The sequence below is a fragment of the Nilaparvata lugens genome, chromosome 10, assembly GCF_014356525.2.
Source record: "Nilaparvata lugens isolate BPH chromosome 10, ASM1435652v1, whole genome shotgun sequence".
Taxonomy (NCBI): Eukaryota; Metazoa; Arthropoda; class Insecta; order Hemiptera; family Delphacidae; genus Nilaparvata; species Nilaparvata lugens.
The window spans coordinates 17,326,192-17,352,873 of NC_052513.1; the positions used below are offsets into that span (position 1 = coordinate 17,326,192).

The 26,682-nt window shown below is 32.4% G+C and overlaps 1 protein-coding gene across 3 annotated transcripts; it reads left to right on the forward strand.

Moving 5' to 3' along the window:
* The first annotated feature begins 1,581 nt into the window (after positions 1-1,581).
* Positions 1,582-25,719, forward strand: LOC111060919 (zinc finger protein 658B). Of its 3 annotated transcripts, XM_039436476.1 has the most exons (6): positions 1,582-2,139; positions 5,342-5,513; positions 9,644-9,829; positions 14,492-14,684; positions 21,018-21,132; positions 22,842-25,719. In XM_039436476.1, exons 2-6 carry the CDS (start codon positions 5,357-5,359, stop codon positions 23,079-23,081), a joined length of 891 nt encoding a protein of 296 aa, XP_039292410.1. In that variant the 5' UTR covers positions 1,582-2,139; positions 5,342-5,356; the 3' UTR covers positions 23,082-25,719. The 3 variants fall into 3 exon arrangements, with proteins under 3 accessions (XP_039292410.1, XP_039292411.1, XP_022204301.2); XM_039436477.1 differs by lacking the exons at positions 21,018-21,132; positions 22,842-25,719 and adding an exon at positions 15,306-15,645 and having other exon boundaries at positions 1,594-2,139; XM_022348609.2 differs by lacking the exons at positions 1,582-2,139; positions 5,342-5,513 and adding an exon at positions 8,357-8,631 and having other exon boundaries at positions 22,842-23,790.
* Positions 25,720-26,682: the final 963 nt, after the last annotated feature.

A 26,682-nucleotide genomic window follows, 5' to 3' on the forward strand; every position in this document is an offset into this window, starting at 1 on the left:
TTTGGTCCGGTAGATTTTTAGTTCTGCGAGTGAGTGAGTGAGTGAGTGAGTCAGTCAGTCAGTTAGTCAGTCAGTGAGTGAGTGCCATTTCGCTTTTATATATATATAGATATCCTCAGATTGTCTGAGGTCAGTGGCGCCATTTCACTAAACAGCTAGGGAGGGCAAAAATCATGTGTTATGAAGGGGGGGGGGTATAACACATAATCTAATTGGAAAATAACCCTCAGTTAGAAAGCTAAAGAAACATTAAGCTGTTCCCATAATTCTCACCAACTCTGTACATACATTTTTGATTGTCTGATTGTGCCCTTTCTTTTGCTTTCACTGTGACATCTTGCAACTTGTTAATTCTCACGTTGAAATTTATGCAATAACTCACTTATTGTGCCCTCATCAATAATTGTACCAATCCTATATTAAATATAGATTTCTTAAATTATTTAAGCTTCAACTATACCACAGAGAAAAATATATTCTTTATTACTCCGTACCCATACTTCCAAGGCAATTTTGCTCCATTGTTGATACCGTAGAAGGAATTAAACTACTGCTGTTTAAAAAAGTATTAAATCAGTATGAGATTCTAAGGATTCGTGTAGATAACCCCGCATTTTCATCATTTATCTAATCCTTGGGGGGGATTGCCCCCCGAAATGGCGCCCCTGAGTGAGGTCCACGTTATAATGGCAGTGTTTGATTAGCAATGGTATTGCTATCCTTGTCTGTCATTCAACACAGCGGATAGCGCTTTTTCACTTTGCTCTGTTGCCAGATCGTCTTTCAACAATGTAGAATCAACAAGATTGAAAATAACATTTGAGTGGATTTGAAAATGAATCCTCAAGAATCTACAAAGGAATTTACACTTCGCACTTCACAGAGGCAGAATCCAGTCTGTAGTTAGATTCAATAGAGAATCGACAACGCTGATCTCCTATCTTCCTCCACTATAACGTGGACCTCACTCTAGCATAAAGGAAAGAGCATTATTCATTCTTCTGTGACAGTAGTCATCAGTTGGAGCTCACTACGCTCGCTCCATGAAAATAACTCAGGCTCTCAACGATAGCTCTTTTACCTCAGAAGTGCTACCTCCAGCTGTTATTATTTAGCTCTGTGGCGAAGGTACTGTTTGAGGGTTCTAACTGGTGCTACCTCCAGCTTTTATTATTTAGCTCTGTGGCGAAGGTACTGTTTGAGGGTTCTAACTGGTGCTACCTCCAGCTGTTATTCAGCTCTGTGGTGAAGAGAGAATTTTTGAGGGGCGGAGATTGTAAGGGGAAGTAAGACCCCCTCCACACATAACAGCTGTAGCCTTTATGACGTCACCGCTCCAAAAATAGAGGGTTGATGAAGTAGGGAGACTCACGAATATCTGTCAGTGTTGGTTAGATGAGGATCATTCATGTTTTCTATAAGGTTCGCTGACAGATTGTAGTGAATTTTGAGTTGGAGTCTCACGTCGGTTTGTCAGCGTTGGTCGAATGAGGGTTATTTATGTTTTCTAAGGGGAATACTGTCAGATTTTAGTGAGTTTCATTATACTACAACTAAGCTAGGCCTAGCAGACAGCAAGGCTGTCATACTAGTCTACCGATCAATACAGTGTGTAGAACTAGGCAGTGATGTTCCCAGTTATTCCATCTTAAATCTTAATGTAGTTAAATAAATGTTGTATTGTCAAGTGATTACAATGTAGTTGAGTGAGTTAACTGTTTACATCAATATTGCTCACGAAATATGGTTTAAAAAAACTGTTTTTAGAGTATACTGAGCCTAAATATGTCTTGAATAGAATAGGCCTACTGTCGTAATGCTCCAAGTTGGTCATTGACCAACATGTAGTTGACGAGTGTAGTGAATATAGTTGAATGGTTTAACTGTTTACAACATCAGTTAACGCAAATATGGTCCAAAGAATAAGCTGTTTTTAGAGTACTGAGCTTAAATGTGACGTGAATAGGCCCAATGTTTCAAGTTGGTTATTGTAGTGCTAAAATGAATGTAGTTGACGAGTGTAGTGAATACAGTTGAATGGGTTAACTATTTACAGCAATAGTCAACGCAAATATGGTTTGAAAAATGAACTGTTTTTAGAGTACTGAACCTAAAGATTATTTGAATGGGCCTACTGAGGTAATATTTCAAGTTGGTTATTGTAGTGTTAAAATGAATGTAGTTGACGAGTGTAATGAATATAGTTGAATGGGTTAACTGTTTACTTCATTAGTTTACGACTGAATTGAATATATATAATTCAAAATACCGTACTGGAACTACAATATAATAAAAATGTCATGAAAAATACAGTAAATCAGCTAGTAGTTGTTTGAAATAATTTAGATAAAAATGTAGTTTATATGAGAGTATTGAAGGGGTTCAACATTTCATGAAATAGTCGATACAAATTAATATAGTTGAGAGCGAGTGTAGTGAACATAGTTGAATGGGTTAACTGTTTACTACATTAGTTTACGAGTGAATTAAATATTTTCAAAATATCGTACTGGACCTACAATATAATGAAGATATCGTGAAAAATACAATTAATCAGCTAGTAGTTGTTTGAAATAATTTAGATAAAAATGTAGTTTATATGAGAGTATTGAAGGGGCTCAACATTTTATAAAATAGACGATACAAATATAGTTGAGAGCATAAACTGTTTTTTTAACCCGTACGCATTTATAGATAACATGAATACAGTAGATTTTATAAATAGTTTTCTAATATTTGACGTTATTTATGATGAATAGATGACTGAATGGGAACTGTTAGAAGGACTCCATAGCCTGAAATTGAAGGAGCTGATGAAAATACAGTTGAATTAAATATGCTGGTTTTTCATAGTTAAATCGACGTTTCCATAGTTAACGTAAACAGTTTTTTCAGAGAGAACAGAAAGTTGAGTCAACTCACTCTTCAGTTCATGAAATACTGATAACTAGTGATAAAACTGTTGAATTTACTGTAGAAAAGAAAATAATTTTAAAACAGTATGAATCTTGAAGCAGTATAAACTAGCAATTATATTACATAAAATGGTGAATTAAAAGATTCAAAGATATATAATACAAAATTACAAATATTTTTTCGTGATCGTTGAAACAGTTGAGTAAGTAAACAGTTTTTCCGAACAATCAATAAAATTGAGTAAATTAACTAGATCTTTAAAACGTATATAAATATGGTCCAGTGATTTTATTATTTTCGACTGTTAATTTCGATTATTGAACAAGATTATTTTCAACTAAGTTTTTCCCAGTAGCTAGTAAATTGAATAATGATTATGATGAGTTAACAACTGTTTTTCGTTGACAATGTGGTTATCTCTACTACATTTTTTCCAATATCTAGCAAACTTCATAATGATAACATGAGTTAACAACTGTTGTTCGTTAATAACGTAATTTATGATGAATGAATGAGAACATTTGAAAGGACTCCATAGCCTGAAATTGAAGGAGCTGATGAAAATACAGTTGAATTAAATGCCGTTTTTTTCATAGTTGAAACGACGTTTCCATAGTTAACGTAAACAGTTTTTTCAGAGATAACAGAAAGTTGAGTCAACTCACTCTTCAATTCATGAAAAATATACTGATAACTAGTGATAGAACTGTTTAATTTACTGTAGAAAAGAAAATAATTTTAAAACAGTATGAATCTTTAAGCAGTATAAACTAGCAATTATATTACATAAAATGGTGAATTAAAAGATTCAAAGATATACATAATACAAAATTACAAATATTTTTTCGTGATCGTTGAAACAGTTGAGTAAGTAAACAGTTTTTCCGAACAATCAATAAAATTGAGTAAATTAACTAGATCTTTAAAACGTATATAAATATGGTCCAGTGATTTTATTATTTTCGACTGTTAATTTCGATTATTGAACGAGATTATTTTCAACTAAGTTTTTCCCAGTAGCTAGTAAATTGAATAATGATTATGATGAGTTAACAACTGTTTCTCGTTGACAATGTGGTTATTTCAACTACATTTTTTCCAATATCTAGCAAATTTTATATGATTACGATGAGTTAACAAGTGTTGTTCGTTAATAACGTGATTTGTCAGAAGTGAAGTTGTTAATTCGATTATTGAACAAGATTATTTTCAACTAAGTTTTTCCCAGTAGCTAGTAAATTGAATAATGATTATGATGAGTTAACAACTGTTGTTCGTTAATAACGTGATTTGTCAGAAGTGAAGTTGTTAATTTCGATTATTGAACGGGATTATTTTCAACTAAGTTTTTCCCAGTAGCTAGCAAACTTTATATGATAACGATGAGTTAACAACTGTTGTTCGTTAATAACGTGATTTGTTAGAAGTGAAGTTGTTAATTTCGATTATTGAACGGGATTATTTTCAACTAAGTTTTTTCCCAGTAGCTAGCAAACGTTATATGATAACGATGAGTTAACAACTGTTGTTCGTTAATAACGTGATTATTTTAACTACATTTTTCCCAGTATCTAGGAATAGTATATTTCGCACTTAGAGCAGAAAATGAGATTTTTCCGGCTCGAAATCGGTTTTCTCGGCCTACGGCCTCGGACTAGAAAAGATTGAGAGCCGGAAAAACATTTTGCCCGTGGTGCAAAAGCTTTTTTTGCCACACACAAAAATAAACAATATATATATGAGAATAGTTGTTTACTAAGCACTTCCGAAAGCAGAAGTGGAAGGTGATAGCTCTAGCAAATCTGGGGTAATCTGAATATCAGTAAATTGTCCAAGTATTTTTATTATTTATTCTGATTTGTCTAAATAACCTTAAAGATGATGTTCAATTATGTGGGAGGTTGAGCTTATACTTTTTTATTCTTTCAAATGACGATAAGATGATATTATTATAAATGTTTTAATTATTGAATAATGAACACAAATAATGAAAAGTTTTTGATCAGCTGTTTTTTGATCACCTTTCTTAGTTCCATGTTAGCGGCTGGAAAGGGTACTCTTTCCGGCATAGGCCGGAAAGAAACCTTTTCTGACGTCAGACGAGAGTCGTCTGCAAACAATGTCTTTCAGATCTACGTGGGGACTGGAAAACAGCTGCTTTCTGTGCAGTGTGGCGAAAACTTCATAATGATTACGATGAGTTAAAAACTGTTGTTCGTTGATAGCGTGATCATTTTAACTGTTTTTTTTTCAGAAGCCAGCAAATTTTATAAACTCAACAGTTGAGTTAACAACTGTTGTTCGTTGATAGCGTGATCATTTTAACTGTTTTTTTTCACAAGCCAGCAAATTTTATAAACTCAACAGTTGAGTTAACAACTGTTGTTCGTTGATAGCGTGATCATTTTAACTGTTTTTTTTTCAGAAGCCAGCAAATTTTATGATGATTACGGTGACTAACAATAACCTGAGGAATAGGCTGCTACTTTTACATCAGCTAAGTGTAGGATACGAGTGTACTGCCTGTAAAATTGGGTTTGGATCTAGAAGAGAGCTGATGAATCATCTGGAAAAAGTTCATCTGAACCCAAAGAAAGGTGAAAATACTATTTTTTTGTACTCAAAGTAAATTTTATTATCATGGCGATTCTGTTGCTTAAGCCGCCATTTTGTCACACCGTTGAGGGGGAGGAGACTGTCTAGCTAGGCCAATGACAGGCGTTCATGCCCTCGACCAATAGCAGTACTCGCCTACTGGTATACATTCTGCTGTTCTTGTATTTAGTTTTAGTTTATCAGAGATTGACAATGGTGTAATAACCGAAACCGGTCTTTCTAATTATCAATAAATCAGTGGTTTTTTGACAATTTCTTAGTCTTTTTCATTCAAAATGAAAATACTGTGTTCATTATTGTAATATTCTAAATTTTATCAATTAACTAGCCGTCAGGCTCGCTTCGCTCGTCATACCGACTAGCCAGGGGTGCTCCGTCCCCTGGACCCCCGACTGGATCGTCCAAAAATGAGATCAGCAGGCTCGCTTCGTTCGCCAGAAACGCTGGTAACAACAAACACCTGTTACTATATCGGCGTATCTTTGGCGAACAAAATTCTTTCACCTCAGCTAAACCTGTGTACTGAATTTTTTTAATATATTTCCATCAATTATTGAGAAAGGTGAGAAAAGCTGAGAAAAACGTTGGAAAAACGCTGATTTTGGGCGTATCTTTGATGAAATATTAAAGTCACCTCATCAAAAAATTTGTAGACCCTAGCTAAACCTCTGTATCAAATTTGAACATTTTCTGTCTATTACTTGATAAAAGAACTGAGAAAACGCAAAAAAACCGCTAATATTTCGGCGTATCTTTGACGTTATTGCAAATTCCTTCCAACATAACATTATTACACCCTAGCTGAGCTTCTGTACTAAATTTGAACATTTTCTGTTCATTTGTTCTCGATAAATCTGAGAGAAAGTAAAAAAAACGCTGGAAAAAGCTAATTTTGGGCGTATCTTTGACATTATTGCAAATTCCTTCTAACACAACATTTTTACACCCTAGCTGAGCTTATCTGTACTAAACTTGAACATTTTCTGTTCATTTGTTCTTGATGAAGCTTAAAAAACGCTGGAAAAACGCTAATTTTGGGCGTATCTTTGACGTTATTGCAATTTCCTCCCAATATAACATTATTACACCCTAGCTGAGCTTATTCTGTACTAAATTTGAACATTTTCTGTTCATTTGTTCTCGATAAATCTGAGAAAACGCTAAAAAAACGCTGGAAAACGCAGATTTTGGGCGTATCATTGGAAATTTTTCCAAATCCGTTCTTAGTGCGCCTCTAAAGGGCCAACTGAACATACCTACCAAATTTGAACGTTTTTGTTTCGGTAGATTTTTAGTTCTGCGAGTGAGTGAGTGAGTGAGTCAGTCTGTGAGTGAGTGCCTTTTCGATTTTATGTATATAGAAAAAGATAGATAGTAGATGTCTGCATAATATGATTGTCTGCTCACGTCTGTATGCAGTCGTTTGATTTGCAGACACTTCGCCTTTCTCTGCTTTCAACTCGGGCTGAACAGTTGCCAGTATATCATGTAGGAAATTAACTTTTGCTGATAGTAGGTGTTCACAAACAGATGATTGACCGAGCGAAGTGAGGTCTAAGATTCAAGTGGACGGTTTGGCATTTCTATGCCAATGTTTATATGTTGCGCATTTACGGCGAAACGCCGTAATAGATTTTCATGAAATTTGACAGGTATGTTCAATTTTAAATTGCGTGTCGACGTATATACAAAATTTTGGAAATTTTGCATTTCAAGGATAATATAAAAGGAAAAAGGAGCCTCCTTCATACGCTAATATTAGAGTAAAAATCAGACTATAGAATTATTCATCATAAATCAGCTGTTTAGTGGACTATAATATTACCCGTTCAAAAACATCGAACATCTCGGAAATCTTCCCATCAACGTGAATAGACAGTTCACTATAAATACTACCCGTTCAAAAACATCGAGCATCTTGAAAATGTATCTTTCCATCAACGTTGTAGACAGTTGCAGCCAGACCTGATAACAGCGCTCACACTCACATTCCGGGACGACACGTCACGGTACGATAGGACTAAAAGCTCTATGTTTATTTAGGATTTTCTCTAGACATTTTAAATTGATAAATTATTTTAATGAATTTTTAGAAAACATAACAACAGGTCAATGTAACTTACTGAGCGCGAGGTCTACTCTTCACAGAACTACTAGTTATCATTGTCTATACACCAACCAGAACAGTCAAATCAGTCACTAGCCATTTTCACACCGATATCTCGCCGACACGACAAGTCAGGACAGAATTTACTCTAATGGAAAGTATTAGAGGAGGCTGTGGTCTATAATTGCGCAAGGTCTACTGTTCCCTGAACTACTAGTTATTTCGTAATTTGCCTCTTCCTCTAATGTGATCATTATTTTAAGTTTTTGTAAATTTATTTATTTCCTCTATGATCCATTCTTTTATACTTTTAGTTTAAGTTATTTTAACAGATTAAACTTAGAAAAAAATTTGAAATATTGAAAACATTTCCTCACCTCAGAGTTCAAGATTTAATGTGGGTTTATCATTTCTCAATGTAAAAAACTAGCTTATACAAGTACGGGTTAAATTCACGAATGACGCATCATCACGTCTGAACTACTCAACTGATTAATTTGAAATTTTGTATAAATACATTCCTAATTTACCGAGGATGGTTATTAATAGGCCTATTTTAAACTCTCCAAGATTTCAGTACGGTATGTGAAGTTCTTTATTGGACCCTTGCGGACGGGTTACCTGCTGATTTGTGATAAGCATATTACAACATGTTCCCTGAATTTGTAGTGATAGGGAAATTTCTATCAGAAAAAAGTATTTATGAGGGAAATAGTTGTCATGGAAACCTGTGCCATTCAATTCCAAATTTATCAAAATTTAAAATTTTTGAGTGAAGAATTTAGGTTAAGAAAGTAGTTACCATCCTAGAAAATTATCAATGTAAACATTGGTTGAATACATTTTTGAGGTTTGGAAAGTTTTTAAATTCAAAATGATGTCTCCAGAGACAAGAAAGAGAAAATCTAGAAATACACAGGTTAACAGTAAAAATGTTTCTGATGGTAAATCATTGCATATATCTGATCTAATTTCAAGTCAAATGATGTCTGGTAAGTTACAGGATTATTTAAGTCCTTACTTCGAGGTGATTGTAACAATTTCAATTCGTTTTATTCAATATGAAGCTATATTAATTATTATTCATTCATAAACACAGGCAATAATATTATGAAATACAATATATTATGATTGGCAGAGAAACAGGCTGTGTCCAAAACTGAAATCTTGAAAAATTCAAATTAGGCCTGTAACCATCCTTGATAGCACGATATATGGAAGAAGATCATCTAAATATCAATTTCCATCTAAATACCGTGCTTAGTAGAGTAAGAATCTTTATGCGAAATTTCTAGTTATTAATCAGTAGTTCAGACTTGATGATGCGTCATTCGTGAATTTTTTCACGAATGTGTATAATCCAATTCTCTTCTCTATTATATAATAGTTATTTGTATATATATTATCATGGTTAGCCAAGGTTGACTCATAAAATAAACAATTCAACATACATTAATTATAATTCTACTTTGTTTGAAAACAGAGCTAGAGAAGGATATCGCTATTTTATTTGTTAGTAAATTGTATAAAAATGCAATATCTAATCATCAAAAGACATATTATCTTCACGAATAAAATATAAAATTATCGATTATTCTAAACCAGAATAAACAGTTGATATTACATCAGATAAGTGGTGTCAGCTATCCTGTAAAGAAGGCAGTGACAAGGCATGCTTTCCTTCTATCTTTCTACAATATATATGAACCTCACCAGATTCAAATTTTTTCATGCATTAATCTAGTGTTTCATGCATAATTGGTGATTTATTAATACCTAATCACTAATCATAATAAATTTATATTAATGACATGAATACATGGAACCAATTGGAAGAAAGAGAGAATAGAAGAGTACTAGTGATTCTATATAATTAAATAATAAGTTGGTGTTATAACTTGGTGCTATAACAAAAGATAAGTCAAAAGATATCACCAAAGATAAGTCAAAAGTTTCGAATATACTAAGTATATTATCTTTTGCTAACATTTTCTTATATTCCAGGTGACTACAAATGTACAATTTGCGGAAAAATGTTTGGAAACAATCAAATTTTCAGGCTTCACAGTCAAATTCATGGTCTAAGAGAGGTTGGCGCCATACAGGAGAAAATCAGGGAACAAAAAAGCAATCTCAGCGAAATTGAAAAGAAAATCACGGCCATTACTAGTCCTGCGGAAAATAAAAAAGGTTAGTGAAAATGTTGTGACTAAAGTGAGGTCCACGTAATAATGACAGTATTTGATTGACATTGGTGTTGCTATCGTTGGTAACGCCAATTTTTTAAAAAAATGTAATCATAATATTTTTTGTAAATTCAAGTAATTTTTCCTGGTATATTATTGTTTATTATTTCGATGTATTATTTTAAGGCAATAAAATGATTTTGAATTTGAATATTATAGAGTATTTATACTAATAATATAGAATATTTATAGAGTATATACTCCTGGAACGACATGAAAAGAGTTAGTGAAAATGGTCTCAGTAAAATTAAGGCATACTTGGATCACCACACTTTGACATTAAACACCACAAAAAGTACTTATTTAACTTTCTCTCCAAATCAAACCGGCCAACCTATTCAATTTAACAATATTAAAATTCATTCACATACCTGTCTTAGTAACAGATTGGTGAACTGTGACTGCCCGATAATAGCGAGTGCTACAAAAACTAAATTCCTTGGCATAATTCTTGACCGCCATCTTAGATGGGATATACAGATAAATAGCTTATGTCGAAGATTGAGGTATCTAATTTTTAAATTTCACAATATTGGTATGCTAAAGAATAAAGATATTTCTCGTCTAGTTTATTTTGCTTATGCCCAATCAGTACTGCAATATGGTATAATAGCCTGGGGAGGAGCCAGAAACATCCATCTCAATAAATTATTCACCATACAAAAATTTTTAATCAAATCAATTACTTCCAAACCAAGACGTTACCCCAGCAGTGATCTCTTCAATGAGTTCGAAGTATTAACTGTCAGACAATTATATACAAAGAGTCTTCTCTTATATATAATAAAAAACAAAAATAACTTCAGACTTCGAGAGACTATGTATGATTTGAGACCATCTAGCATTACTTTTCAGAATGATCGTACAGAGTGTTGGACGTGTGCTGTAGGCAGTTTGTCTTTGTAGCTAAAAGACTACTGAATCATATACCTTTTGATTTTGTCAATTTCAGATTAAACAGTAGAACTAGGCATGAATTGGATAAATGTATTGTAGCATTCAAGCTCAATGAAAAACTATTTTGATACAAGTAAAATTCATTTACTATAGATCCTATACTTTCTGTATTGATCAAAGATTTTCTCCTTCCAAAGTTATAATAACCTTTAGAAATAACAAATATCAAACTTTTTTGTAACTATTGAATAATGTATTATTTTGTAGTGAATACCTTTCCCTCTTATTTTCAATGTTTTTTGAACTGATTCATGAATTAAACTACGTGATTTTCCATATCTTTTTATATTGTATATAAATTTCAAATTGCTAAGCATAGTGGATACTGTTTACATAAATTATATGCTATGATTATCATCATTTTATAATCATGAGTTGTGCTGCTGTTCAATATTTGTAATTTATATTTTGTGCATTTCTATTTTCACGAATTATTGCAATTAACTTTAACTGTCTGTATATTTAATATTAATTTCTTTCATTTTATAGAGTAGTTTTTCAACATCCTGTTTCCCTCGATATTGTTATTATGTTATTTATAGCGACTCATTCCTGCGCTCAGGTTAAACCTTTGCAGGGATTTTTTCTTCTCAATGTGTCTTGTAAATTGTCATATAAGGATTAGGTTAGACAAGTTTTGTGAAAGTGTTGTATTTTATACTGTAAATTTGTTTTTTGAAGAATAAATGATTTTGATTTTGATTTTGATTTTGATTTTGATTTAAAAACAGTTTTAACAGTTGATTTATCTATTTTTTATTGATTCATACAATAAGTACATCATCAAAATGATAGGAAGAGAAAAAAAGTAGGTGACCTTGTGCTATTCCTCTCCCAAATTCAGATAAGGTTACACATTGTCCGACATAGGTTAAGTCTTGTAGTTCTTCACTTCACAGTCCTTAATTATTTTCACAGAATAGATTTTTGAATTTAGATTATTCGAAACCAAACATAGAAGAAATACAGATGGAATTAAATAGAGAATGCATTTATTCAAATGCTAATTAATATATAATTATTATTGAACGAAAATCCTAAATAAATGCTGCAAATCACCCCGAAGACCTCTGCTACTGCAGACATTGACAACAGGGCTAACAGCTAGCTTAATTTTTGGATAGTAGTTCTCATCGAATTTCCATCTAGCTGTTAGCCCTGTTGTCAATGTCTGCAGTAGCAGAGGTCTTCGGGGTGATTTGCAGCATTTATTTAGGATTTTCGTTCAATAATAATTATAGAAGAGATATTTCACATTATTATCAGTAGAATAGAAAATATTCACAAAAGTTATAAAGTATGTGAAAATGAGTGGTGTGGAACAGAATAATCCAAATATACACAAATAGAGCTGATTATCATAATATAATTATTCACAATAGTAGACTGTTAGATCAAAAACCAGATTATTTTGGAAGGAAATTTTATAACAGTCCAGGCAATGAATGCTCAAAAAAGGGTATAGAGGGAAAAGTTGGAAGACAATTTTTGACCCCGCAGTTCTGTTTAGGGTAGTGGGGAAGTAAACATATCAAAAGTCTCCACCCCTACCCCCTGTGCTGAGGAGGTGGGGGTGGTTCAAAGGTACCATTTTTTGGTTTCTCGAATATAACTGGAAAATTATGCATTTTACAGACATGACTATTCTATAAGAAATAAAAGCTTACATAATTTCCTACAGTATTATTGATCTTACAGCTTTTTCTATATCTCTTTCACTTTTCGAGATATCCGCTCTAAAAGATTTGACATTTTTGAAAAAAAACACATTTTCCTTCGATTTTTTGCTATTTTTGCTCTTATATCTTCTTTAACATCGATGAGAAAAATCTATGCTGATCATGAGCTTATAGAGCATCAAATTCGCTTTGATTCTATGTATAATATTTCACTAGTTTACGCACATCCCCACGACTGTTGCAGCTGCTTCAGTGTTGAGTGTGAGATCTTTAGTTATGCAAAAACAGACCAATTGACAAAGGAATTGGGAGAGAATGTTATGAACACAATTTTTGACTTCGCAGCTTTGTTGGGACCAGTTAGAGGGTGAACATATCAAAAGTCCCCATTCCTACCCCTTGTGCTAATGGGATGAGGGTGGTTTGAAAGTTGCATTTTTCAATGTTTTGCTTACACGCTCATATCTTGAGGAAAATGCGTTCATCCGACATGACTAACCATTCAAAAATTAAGCTTGATAAATTCTCTACAATATTATTTTGCTCCGTGGTGATTGGTGAAATCTCCAACAGTTTTCGAGATACACGCTCTTAAATGTGTAAAATTGTTAAAATAGCAGCTTTTAATCCTATTTTTTGATGTTTTAGGGCCTACAACTCTCCAACAATGCATCGTAAAAATGAATGCTCACCGTAGATTTGTAGAGCTTTGTGTTCTCTTCAATTTAATTATTTCCTTCCATTGTTATAGCTATTCTTTACATTTTTTAGTATAGTGATATGAAGTTTGTGATAATTTTACATAAATTTCATATATTGATGAAATGTCTGGTTGAGGTATTGAATTTAGTTGTTTTAATGACTACTCTATATGGTTCCTCATCTGAGCTTACCTATTACAAAGTAATTTTTTTAAAATAGAGATGCTTCCCATGTTATTTGAATGGAGTCACTTTTCCTCCCTAGGGAGTTTTTCTGTTTTTTAGTACCGAGAGCGAAAAAGTGACACTTTAGTATTATGTTTCAGGGATTGAATTGAATTGAATTAAATTGAAAAGTAAAGTAATGTAAAGAGTAAATTGAAAATTAAAGTAATTGGGAGTAAAGTAAGTACTTTAGACAGTAGGTGGAGGAAATAGTTATTTGTATATCTAGAGTGAAAAGTACGACTTTTTCTCCCTGTGGGAAAAAGTTTGAAGCCTGAGGCGAAGCCGAGGGCAGCAATTTCCCTGAGGGAGAAAAAGTATTTTTCGCTCGTGATGTACACAACATTTTTCCTCCATCTACATTTTTTTTATAGAAACTGCAAATAAATTCATTCTAATAACTTACGTATTGGTGACAATGATTCCTCACAACATAACCTAAATCTAAAACCAAAAAACCGGTCGTCTGATTGGCACTGCCGATTGCGCTATCTAACGGCAAAAGTTGTAACAATTATATCAGCTGAGCAGCTACCAAAAATGGCTGACTCCAGATCACGCGGTTCAGATTTGAATTGCAGATCAAAAATATTTGTTGGCTGGTATTTTGAATAGAATAAAATATTTTAAAAATTGTATAAATTTTTATCGTCTACTAATATTAAGAATATAATAATTATCATACAAACATATATTTCATGAGTTGATCAAATTTCTGGTTGTGGTATTGAATTCAGTTGACTCAATGACAGACACCTCTATTATGCTTTCTCATCTGAGCTTAGACCTTCTAACCTATTACAATGTAAGTTTCAAAATAGAGATGCTCCCCATGTTATTTAAATGGAGTCACTTTTCCTCCCTAGGGAGTTTTTCTGTTTTTTACTACCGAGAGCGAAAAAGTGACACTTTAGTATTATGTTTCAGGGAGTAAAGTAAGTACTTTAGACAGTAGGTGGAGGAAAACTTATTTATCTGTCACTTGTCTTATATTCATAACTGGAGTCCTTAGGACGTAATCGTGAACAATGTTTGTGATTTTAGCAAAAAAGAAAATTGGTCTGACGAAAGTGAGAATGGAGGACTGTCTTCGCTGTGACCCGTGCTCCTGTATTTACCTGGATAAGAACGATTACTACAAGCACATGCGCAATTTCCATAAAATCACCGATTTGGATTCTCTGAAATCTTCCAACACTCCGGCTCACTTTATGCTCGTGGATAAACCTAATAACAGGTGAGTTTAACACAAATTCTTCTTATTATTATTATTATTCTTCTTCTTCTTCTTCTTCTTCTTCTTCTTCTTCTCTTCTTCTCCTTCTTCTTCTTCTTCTTCTTCTTCTTCTTCTTCTTCTTTTTCTCCTGTCTCCTTCTTCACTACTGTGTGCCCTGTTAAGTTCACTATATAGTGATGTCCACGTTATAATGGCAGTGGAGAAAGATAGGAGAACGACATCGCCTATTCTCTGCCTTGTCACTGCCTTCTAATAAAGGAAAGCTACTGATCCCCTAGTCCCGTATATCTGATGTAATTTTAACATTTCAACCATTCTAGTTTAAAATGAACAATTTTATAGTTCATTCATCAAGAAAATATATTGAAAGTGATTAAGTTATGAATTTTTCATGATTGAAATTAGATATTTTATTGATTGTTTATATTTTTACATTGTTCTGGCAACGTTGCGAGGGTAGAAGAGGATATAGCGCTATCTGTTTTGTCGAATGATAGACAAGGATAGCAACACCAATGTTGATCAAATACTGTCATTATAATGTGGAAGTAACTCTATAGATGTCAACCATATAAATTTACTACAAATAATAAATTACAAAAATTTTGAATTTTCCTCAGGAGATACAAAATGCTCCCTTTCCTGATAGACGATGTAAAGAAGCCGGAAAATGAGAGTGATGAAAAATTCATGCAAGCTTTTCTTGAAGATTCAAAATCTGGAAAAAGTTTGAGCAGTACAACGCTATACAAAAACTTTATCAATAATTTTGATGCGAAGTCTCTGAATATCTGATCAAACAAGTGAAGAACAGATCCTGAAGTGTAAATTTATGGGAGAATACTCTGTGGAAAAATTTTGCTCCATGAAAATTTGTTGAAAATATAAATTAAAATCGGCTGACAAACAACCTTGAAATGGTTATTATTTTTCTTCTAAAAAGTGTGCACAACTAAAATAGTTATTTGTGCAACTAGTGCGCAAAGTGACAGTTTGCTGCACCGAAAGAAACGTTTACGCCCGAGCCGTAGGCGAGGGCGGAATGGTTTGTTGAGTGCAGCAGAGGAACTTTGCGCACGTATTTCACATCAAGTTTTTCCTACAGTTACCATTGAATATGAGAAGTGGGTAATTATGGGTAAAATTGCCTGAAATCCATCAAATGTTTTTCTGTGTAATTTTATTATTGATAAAAACCTTAATCCTAAAATCCTAAAGTCCTTGTTGTCCTCCATTATAATATCTACTTAATAATTAGCGCGTTGTGCTTGGTTGCACCTCTGCTCACTATAGCAGCCCAGTCACTGTTACCAACTTCATTTTGATTTTGCTGCACAGTTGCTCCATATAACCTACTAAGTATTTTGCGTTGCCATGTTGCAAATCTGGAGTGCAGAAAAATTTTTCCCGCACTAGAGCGGAAAAGTGATTCTTTGCGTTCTGTAATCAGTGCAGCAATGGCCACTTTTCAACATAACTGTAGGAAAATAATATAATTGGTTTGTAACTGGCCTAAGTCTAGAGTCTTTTCGTCACTCGTTTAGTTTTTTAATCCTGCAAGCTGAATTCTAACATTTCATTATCAGTGAACATGTACTACGTTATAGTGAGAATATTATTCCTATAAGTTGCTATGGGACTATTCATACTTGCTTCACTTGGCTGAGTGAAAAGAGTTCAATAAGAACTCATGGGAATTAAATTTACATTGTGCCGGTCACGGTGTGGGAATCCGATTCAATTTCGACTGTTGTATAAATTAGAATTGGAAACGTTTTGGGCGGGAGCCTGTGGTACTTTTCTGTAAGATGTGTAATTCTAAATGATTAAATAAATAAATATATAAATCAAATAAAAATATAAATCTCAGTACCCTTTAAGGGAAGAGAAAACAGCAGAAAATTTTTTTGTTTTTGTTTTTGGTTTTTTAGCAAATATTATAGTTTGAAATTCGCGCTTTACAATGATGTAAAATTTATTCCTCTATGTCAACTAGAAATATTTTTATTGTTATTTCTAAAAACCTATTACATGTCAAATTTCCGGAAAAGAACTTTCATGATTCAAAATTCCATAATAATATTCAACATTATGTACATCTTCATTATAGGTTATCTTTCTAATTTTTTTACAGTTGGTAAACACTGGTATTTCCAAAATTATCAGCTGTTATTGTTTTCAAACAAGATGATTGAGGTTATTTTCTGAGTTTGGTGTTTTGTTAGAGAACATTTCATCTGTGATTTTATCAGTAATTTACACTATACGTACTAATAATTTTCTTTTTCAATTTGCCGTAAATTTCATTTTTGAAATTTGGGGACAGATATCTCAGGAATGGAAGAAGATATCTTCACCAGATTTTGGGACATTATTTCTATTATAAAGTTCTAGTTCCGTACACAAGGAAATTTGGATATATCTTTTACAAACCAAATTATTAATCATTTTATATATATTTTTGATTGTATAAATCACTTTTTTTTTAATTATAGAATTTTTTTATTCATCATATCAAAAAAGCTTGTGTGAGGAACTAGATAAAGGTCTGCTTTTCAACATAAAAAAAACAGAGCCCTAGCTCTAACAGCTCTTCAGATATCTGTCCCAGAGTTAACATTATGTTGAATAGGCATTTTGTCTCCCCTTAAAATTATCTTAAAATAGAATAAATTTTATTTCACTTGCTCAAAATGCAAATTTCTTATCACAACTCATATCACAACATGTTTCGGACATTAAAGCCATTAAAAAAAATCATGTTTTTAGACTCAGGGGACCTTGAAACGTATAGAAAACTTGAAATTAGGGTACCTTAATTTTTTTGGAAAGCTATACTTTCCTTACCTATGATAATAGGGCAAGGAAAGTAAAAAAGACGATTTGAATATAATCAATGATATTATATTATATCTTTATCTCCTTCTATCTCTACCTTATAGAGTTGATATTGGTAGAGAGTTAGTGGGGAGGATATTTTTAATATTCTTTCCGAAGAATGGACATTGATATGTCCAAAGCTCCGCCAATTTATGTAGATGCATAACAATATGATTATTATCTATAGTTATTATATTACAAACTGCTTTTTCATATCATATACAGTTCAATAATTATTTTCTTAGTCTATATTATGTAAATTCATCTATAATTTTGCTGTATTGTAAGCTATTGTATATAAGTGTATAAGCCAGTATATATTGTAATCTACATAAATAAAGTACTCAATCAATCAATCAATCAATACCTGTAATGATGAGGTCCACTTCATAATGGCATGGAGAAAGATAGGAGACGGTAGCTGAAACTGGTTTATTGATGTAATATCAACTGTTCGTTCACGTTTAAAATAATCAATAAAATATATTTTACAATAATTTCATAGTAAATTTACACAATTAAGATGAAACATTTTGCTAATCAATTATTAATTCTACATTGTTAAAAAGCGAGAAAGAAATAGCTACATCCGCTTTGTTGAATGATAGACAAGGATAGCAATACCATTGCTAATCAAACACTGCCATTATAACGTGGACCTCACTATAGTACTATTTTATTCAATTGATTCATATAAATCTCATTGATTTATCTCTTACCGAACTTGGAATGTTCTGTCCCAAAAATTTAAACTTTAGGCGCTTGTATCTCAAAACGTAATGATCGGAAAAAAATGTTTTCCCAAGAAAACTTTTTCATTTTGATAGCTTGATAGTATACGAATCGAAATACTTTGAAAAATGTCACCAGTAGAATAGTATATTTCGCACCTAGGGCCGAAAATGAGACTTTTCTGGCTCGAAATCGGTTTTCAAGTCCGAGGCCGTAGGCCGAGGACTAGAAAAGATTGAGAGCCGGAAAAACATTTTTGCCCATGGTGAGAACGTTATTTTTCGCAACACAGAAAAATAAACAATATATATATGAGAATAATTGTCTATTATAAGCACTTCCGAAAGCTAAAGTGGAAGGTCATAGCTCTAGCAAATCTGAGGTAATCTGAATATCAAGAAATTGTCCAAGTATTTTTATTTTTTATTCTGATCTGTCTAAATAACCTAAAAGATTATGTTTAATTATGTAAGAGGTTTAGTTTATACTTTTTATTCTTCCAAATCACAATAAGATGATATTATTATAAATGTTTTTATTATTGAATGATAAACACAAATAATGAAAAGTTTTTGATCAGCTGTTTTAGCACACTTGAAATTTGGCCAATCTGAATGTCAACGGAAGTTTAGGTTAGAAGTTCTATCCTACTCTGAAAATCGAATTATTTGAATAGTTTATAATATATTTGTTATCTGTATTTTATTCATCCAAATAAAATGATAGTATATTATTACAGAATACTTTATTGAATTCTAGAAGCATAAAATGATTCCGTTTATCCACCATGTTCCGTGATAAACGCTGTACTAGGAGGTTTGAGGTTAGATTCTATTATACTCTGAAAATTGAATTTGAATAGTTTATAATATCTCATTCGTATTGCATTCATCCAAATGAAATAATAGTATCTTATTGCATAAACTTAATTCAATTCTAGAAGCATAAACTGATTCTGTTTCATAAACTATTTTGTAAACACGTTCACATCAAATCAGAATCAGCTGACTTCAAGGTTATTTTACAGCCCTAGGGCTGTAAAAATTTTACCGGCCTGTTCAGAAAACAATCACTTTCGGCCTCCATATGACGCACGTAAACCAGCTCATTACATCCAAGTGGGGCGAAAAGTTCATTTCCAGCCTTTGCACAGCCTTAATACTCAAATATTTGAACTTTTGAACAGAGCAGTCTAATTATATGAACATAGGCACTCAATATCAGACGACTATGTCATAATAAATTTAAGTATTCAAAAGTGATTAACAAACAGCTCCTAATGGTGAGAAACATTGAAGAGTGAAATTTCAAGTTAATCAGTTTAGTAGTTCAGACGTGATGATGTGTCAAACATGTATTTTACGTGAAAATATCTATATAAAAAAGAATTAAGGTACCTTTTTTAAAATTAATGAAATAATAGATTAAAAATACAAATTATAACAACTAGTTTTAGTGATCCGAACCATCTTCAGGTTTTTGAAAGAGGGTAATTTAACTCTATTTTATAAAGGAATATAAGTATAATAATAATTAATTCATAGCATTTAAATAGTTGCAATTTCTCAATAATTTCCTTCTGTAGATTGAAAGAATATTCATGAATACTAGGATGAATACATGAATACACATGCTAGGTATTTACTGGATCACTCTAAAAAATCAACTGAGGGGGTCAGAATACAAGGGGTCCAAGTGACATTTTTCTTTTTTTTTTTTTTGAGTTAGCTACAGTAATCGATATCTGAAAGTGGTAAAAATCTAGTATACTACAACAGGTATAAGCGAGAGTCCAATCAGTGCTGACATCTGGTGTAAAATTATTAAACTACATTTTCAAACAGCTGTTTATTTGATTAAACAAGGGGTCCAAGTGACTTGGGTACCTTGTTTACAGGACAACGGTTGCTCGTATCCATCAAATTAAATTTAACCTGGATTAAGCCATGTCACCAAGCAGAAGATACCTCAAGAACCAATTATTAGCGGATCAGATAATATTGCAATGAGGTCATTAATCATTGTTCAATTGCTGGTAAATTTGATAGATTTATGTTTAGCTAGACAATAGAGTTTTGTTTGGTAAAGAAGGGTACAAGTGATACTTCTTATCACTATTTAGCTGATAATTGAGAAAGGAGAGCAATTTGTGACATGAAACTGTACGTTTGATTTGGTAAAAATACACTGAATAGTTACAGGAATAGGTGAATATCATTTCTATATTCATTTCATGGATAAAGAATTAATTAATGTAAGTAAATTTTAGGATCAATTTTCTCAAAACTAACAATATGTCACTTGGACCCCTTGTAATATAACCCCTTCAACGGATATTTTAGAAAAGTCAAGAATTCATGATTTTTGCAAACAAATAACTATAAAGGCCTACAACTGTAGTGTATTTCCAAAGCATTCAGTGCCTAAAGTTGTAAGCGATTTAAAACTTAATTTGATTTGAGGAACAATATTACTTTGTAGTGGGGCCTACCTCAAATTAATAATGATTTAAAACTGAATTTGATTTCAGGAACTACTTGTCAGTTGAATTTGATCTCGAATTTGAATATGGACAATAGATTATTCTGAAATTTTCAAATGCGGATTTCAATATACAAATATGTGAAGGGAATATGTTAAATGAATATTTTCAAAAACAATTATGTTAAATATGTTTACGAATATTAATTCTTGCTCGAACATCTCCTTGTTCTAAACAGCACAACTGGAAGAAAATCTTCTGCGTCTAAAAGTGGAGAACAATCGACCAACACTGCATCTTTGACTAAAGATTGTGAGAAGCTATTCCAGGCTACCATGAAAGATATCATCAAGGTAAAATAGAATAATTTGATTATTTCACTCAATTTAAATAGAATAATCCAATACTATTTTAGGTAAGTTGAAATAGAATAGGCCTGATTGAATTATTTTATTTATACACGACTTACACAGCCAACGGTACACATCTTACTCTTCTTTTCTATTGCACAGAGAACGGTGTAGTGATGGAGAAGCCTCGCGTTATATACTGTAGACATGCGTGGAAATACCGATGGTTTTTGATAAATAACTTCAATCATTAAGTTAAAATGTTATTACTATAAGATGTAAATAAGTTAGAAAAAATTGTTAGGTATAAATTTTTATTTTTCATACTGATAGTTCCAGAGTTCAAGTCTCTGCCATTTTTATCGAATCTTTGTTGTATGCCTATCTACTCTACTATCTTTGTTGATATTTCCTATTCATAAAGTTTCATTGTTGAAATAATCGAAGTTACTGAACTTTGAGTTACTACTATTGTTACTTGACCGAGCGAAGTGTTTAAGATTCAAGTCGACGGTTTGGAATTTCTCTTGATGTTTGAATGTTTGCGCATTTACGGCGAAACGCGATAATAGATTTTCATGTTATTTGACAGGTATGTTCCTTTTTCAATTGCGCGTCGACGTATATACAAGGTTTTTGGAAATTTTGCATTTCAAGGATGATATAGAAGGACCTCCTTCATACGCCAATATTAGAGTAAAAATCAGACTATAGAATGATTCATCACTAGCAGTCAGGCTCGCTTCGCTCGCCATATCCGTCTAGCCAGGGGACTCCGCCCCCTGGACCCCCGACTGGGTCGTCCAAGAATAAGATCAGCAGGCTCGCTTTGCTCGCCTGCATTTTTCATTTGAACATTTTTATCATATGTTAGGACAATCCAGTCGGGGGTCCAGACTAAACGTCTTGCTAAACGGATATGGCGAGCGAAGGGAGCCTGACGGCTAGTAATATAATATTCCCAGGATTGAAGTAGCAGTGCCCAATCAATTTTTTCGCGATAAATGCATTTAAATCTTCAACTTGGTGCCAACCTAACAAAGTCAACTCAACTTAATGCCAACCTGACAAAATTATTAATTTAGTTGACAGTTAACAACTGTTTCGAAGAGTACTCTATCTAGATTATATTTCTATAGTAACATATGATAAGGAAATTTCAATTATAATTAAGAGATTGGGAGAAGAAGAATATACATGCTAAAAGACGATTTTTAAACCCTTAAAAACCACCCTTGGAGTTAAAATATTGCCAAAAGATTTCTTAGTGCGCCTCTAAAGGGCCAGCTGAACATACCTACCAAATTTGAACGTTTTTGGTCCGGTAGATTTTTAGTTCTGCGAGTGAGTGAGTGAGTGAGTCAGTCAGTCAGTCAGTCAGTCAGTGAGTGAGTACCATTTCGCTTTCATATATATATATATAGATAAAAATCAGATGACAAGTGATTACACAGATGTGTGGAGAAGCCAGTCTATTGCTGCATTTCCATAAGGTCTATAGTTTCAATCAGGTACTTGTGTATGAGATTACTTCGTGAGGTCTACTCTTCACAGAACTACTAGTTCAAGCTTATACAATACTCATTATGAAACTCCTTCTTCAGCTGACGGCTTGAAAGCCAAGCTTGTGATTTTGTTTGATAATTTATGCTTGTATTCAATTTTTGTCAATAGATCGTTATTCTATTATATTATCAATTTTCTATTTTCAGGAACGCTGGACTCAGATGATATCCCGCTCTAACTTAGTGGAAGAGCCACAAAAAATTAAAATCAAACCGGATCCTGATTCTGGATTCCCTGCTTATAATGTAAGCAGTTACCCATGTAATAATGTAAGCAATTTCCCATGTAACAATGTAAGCAGTCTCCCACCAGAGCATTATGACATGTCTCACCTTTTAAGTCAGGTTGAAGTGAAGATTGAGACTGAAGCTATGAATGATCTATGAAAGTTTTACAATAAATTAATAATAATTTGTTAAAAATTTTGTTTAAAAGTATCTCAACATTTTTATTCTAATAACCTATGATTTTGACTTATTTTAGCTCCATTTTCAGAGCTACTAAAGTTGATAAAAATTCTATTTTATAGTATTTTTCCAAGATATTGTGAAAAATTAGTCAAATTCTTTCTTCTAGAGGTACAGTATCTGTAAAAATGACTTTGGATATAGTGTAGGAAAAATCATTTATGATTAAGATGTAACCTCAAATTTGGAAGAGGAATAGCACAAGTTTACCTTATTTTTCCTCTCCCTATCATTTTAATGATGTACTTATTGTATGAATTAATAAAGAATAAAGAATTACTGTTCAATTATAGTATTAAATAGACTTAAAACGTTGTCAAAAATCCACTTTGATTATGGAAAAGTTCCGCAACATCAACATTCACGCTACAAACTCAGTTATAGTAATAAAGCTTCATAATTATGACTTTTAATTGAAGTTTCTCAATTAAATTGATGATCTTTTCTAGAATCGCTTGTATATCAGCATAGTAGAGTTTTAGAAGTTCAAATTTTGAAGTTCAATACTTACATTTTTAGAGCTACTGAAATTGGGAATAATTCAGAAATTTAATTCGTTCAAATGCTAATAAATGAATAATCAACTATTATTGAACGAAAATCCTAATTGAATGCTGTAAACCACCACGAAGACATTACAAATTATTACAGCATTTAATACGGATTACCGTTTAATGATAATTAATTTATTAGCATTTGAATAATTGTAATATCTCAGTAATTCCCATCTGATTTAAAGCATTTATCAATAATTAAGATTTCCGTTTAATAATAACTAGGTTCTGAAATTATCGAAAGACTATAAAATACATCAAGCACCCTTTAATTTCAGATGTAATAAAATAAAAATGTAACTCTTCTTGATATTTCCTATCATGTTACATTATAAGTCACACAAAGAATCAACCGAATTCAACCACCGTTAAATGACATCAAACCTGTTTGATAGTTTCGTTAGATGACTATATTTCAGGACAGTTTAAACTCATTGAAATTTTCAACAGACTCCTAGCGTCGTATTTAAAAAAACGATTCTCTAAGACGTTCTCAGCCAAGGACGCTTTGGGGTCCAATGAGAACAGTCCTTCAAAAATGGACCCCACACTTTAAGGGCCTTCAAAAAAAGACAAAAATTTTTGTCCGAAGCCTGGGGTCCAATAAGAATTGTTGACCACCGTTTTTGTTCAAAGCCTTTTGCTGATGACACAACATGCATGATGAGCTTGTGTGTACACACATGTTTAACACACAAGTCATCAGTGGCCACCCTTAGTAACCAAAGTTTCCTTGACTGCGAAGGCTCTCGTGAATCATTTATGAATAATACAGCCCAGGCTATTTGGTTTTTCTTTCAATTTGTAAAAAATTTCTAGTCAAAACTGTCATATGAGTGTGCAATTTTATCCTTACTTTAGCTTTAATTTCTCCTGTCTTATCTGATCAATTTATTGATCAATTATAGTTGTATCATATTATCAATTTGTATAAATTTTGTGAAATATATACCTTTTCAGTCCTACTAAGGCACGAATGTACTTACCTAATATTGAAAAGCATGGCCGGAATTTAAACTGGCACATATTAATAGGCACATGCCATGAATAGACAATGATTAATTATCATATATCATTATATTGTAATGTGAGGTTCTTATTTCTAGACTCTCAGGCACATAACGTAAGTAGTCAATTTATTGACACTTTCAAAATTTGCCAAAGTCAATAAAGAATCTATCCCAGTAGCCTACTCGATTGAACTGAGTACCATTGTAGATCAATGAATGGAAAATCTCATGGAGTTTATGTAATTATATCCTTCTAGTCCTATAAATATAGAAAAACCTCTATTGATTTTGGAAATATTATGACTCATATTGATTATGAATCAATAAATTATTAATTATTCATTCTATTATGTAATATTCATGTTTGTTATAATTATTTTACTTGATTATTCTCTCTCTTGTGGAATTTTATGTAACTGTGTGTAATATCTCTCCTAGTCCTATTCAATAGTACCCAATTAGAATATAAAAAACATATGAAATTGTAATCATCTAATGAAGATTACTGTATCATCATATTTTTGTTATTTCTAGTTTGTAACCTAGAGAAGATGATATATTATAATAGTTATCCATAGATTAAAGAAAACTACCTAACTTGGAATTGTCAAAACTAGTCAGTCATTCATTTCAACATTTTAGGGAAACTAGTTCAAGTTGTAAAGATATGAAAAACATATAAAATATCAATCATCTAATAAAGATTATTTTTATATCATAATTTTTTTTTTATTTCTGGTTTGTAACCTAGTAAAGATGATACTCTGGTAGTTATTCATATATTGAACAAAATAACTTGGAAAAATTGTCAAAACTACCTATTCATTAAAAATTTTCGGGAAACTAGTTCCAGTTGTTACATCATCATCAATTCCTATAGTGAACTAGAGAAACTATTTATGTAAAGTAAACTAGACTGTGCTTGTGACAATTTGAAGTCCTTTTATTCAGTGTTCCTCCACATTCAATTGTAAAGAGTAAACAATAAAAACTATTTTTGAAGATATGAGACTACGTGATTCTTAATTCTCTCATCAATATCTCTCCTAAACTAGACAATTTAAAGTCGATTCATTCAGTATCTCTTCACATTTTATTGTAAAGAGTGAACAATAAAAACTATTTTTTGAAGATATGAGACTAAGTGATTCTTGATTATCTCATCAATATCACTCCTGAAGAAGCCCATTATAATAATATCATTGGGATAACTTCATAGGTGGATGGTTGTTCATCAAGAGTGCAACCTGAAAATGAAAACTTTATTAATTTTTCAACTAGACTATTTGTACTGGACAAGTGATGCACTAAAAATAAGGAAAACTAAATCTTGACAAACTGATCCCACTACAGTATTTGCCATCATGACAAAGAGTTTGCTACTTTCTCATTGGTTAGCATGTGATTGGTTCAATTCTGCATAACTCAATTCCTATTGGTTGGAGTCGTGACAAAGGACTCTTTCTATCTCATTGGTTAGTGGTATCTCCTACATTTTCATTGAACGAGTGTAGTGAGTTCTTACTGACAACTAGATCCTCCAGTCCTTGTACTTTTATAAGGTTGTTTGTTCGTTGATTTGTTCAACGATTACTCTCGATTGCTTCCATCAATCAACTCCAAATTCTCAACACATGTCTTTTCAATCATCATAAAGATCTGGTGACGTTTGCTGACGAAATTGCCTCACTCCTTTGTCCTTTCTGAGGGTAGAAAAGTATAACTATAGAAGTACATAGGAAAGAAAATAGTAAGTGATTTATCATACAGCAGACTACTGAGTTGTGTTTTGTATTGAAGAGTCACTGCAGTTTTTTCCCTTCAAATTATATCAGCTGACACTGTTTTGAAGATAACACAAAGACTGTCCTTGATAATATGATGACATGTCATTCCAGCTAATCAATGAATATATTCATATAACTGACTCATTAATGAAGAAAGAGCCTGGTGAAA

Excerpts from the sequence above, each read along its gene's own strand:
- LOC111060919 (XM_039436476.1), top strand. The coding sequence starts at position 5,357 with ATGATGATTACGGTGACTAACAATAACCTGAGGAATAGGCTGCTACTT. Across the intron at positions 5,514-9,643 it reads TCATCTGAACCCAAAGAAAG|GTGACTACAAATGTACAATT; the intron begins GTGAAAATACTA and ends CTTATATTCCAG. Across the intron at positions 9,830-14,491 it reads TCCTGCGGAAAATAAAAAAG|CAAAAAAGAAAATTGGTCTG; the intron begins GTTAGTGAAAAT and ends TTGTGATTTTAG.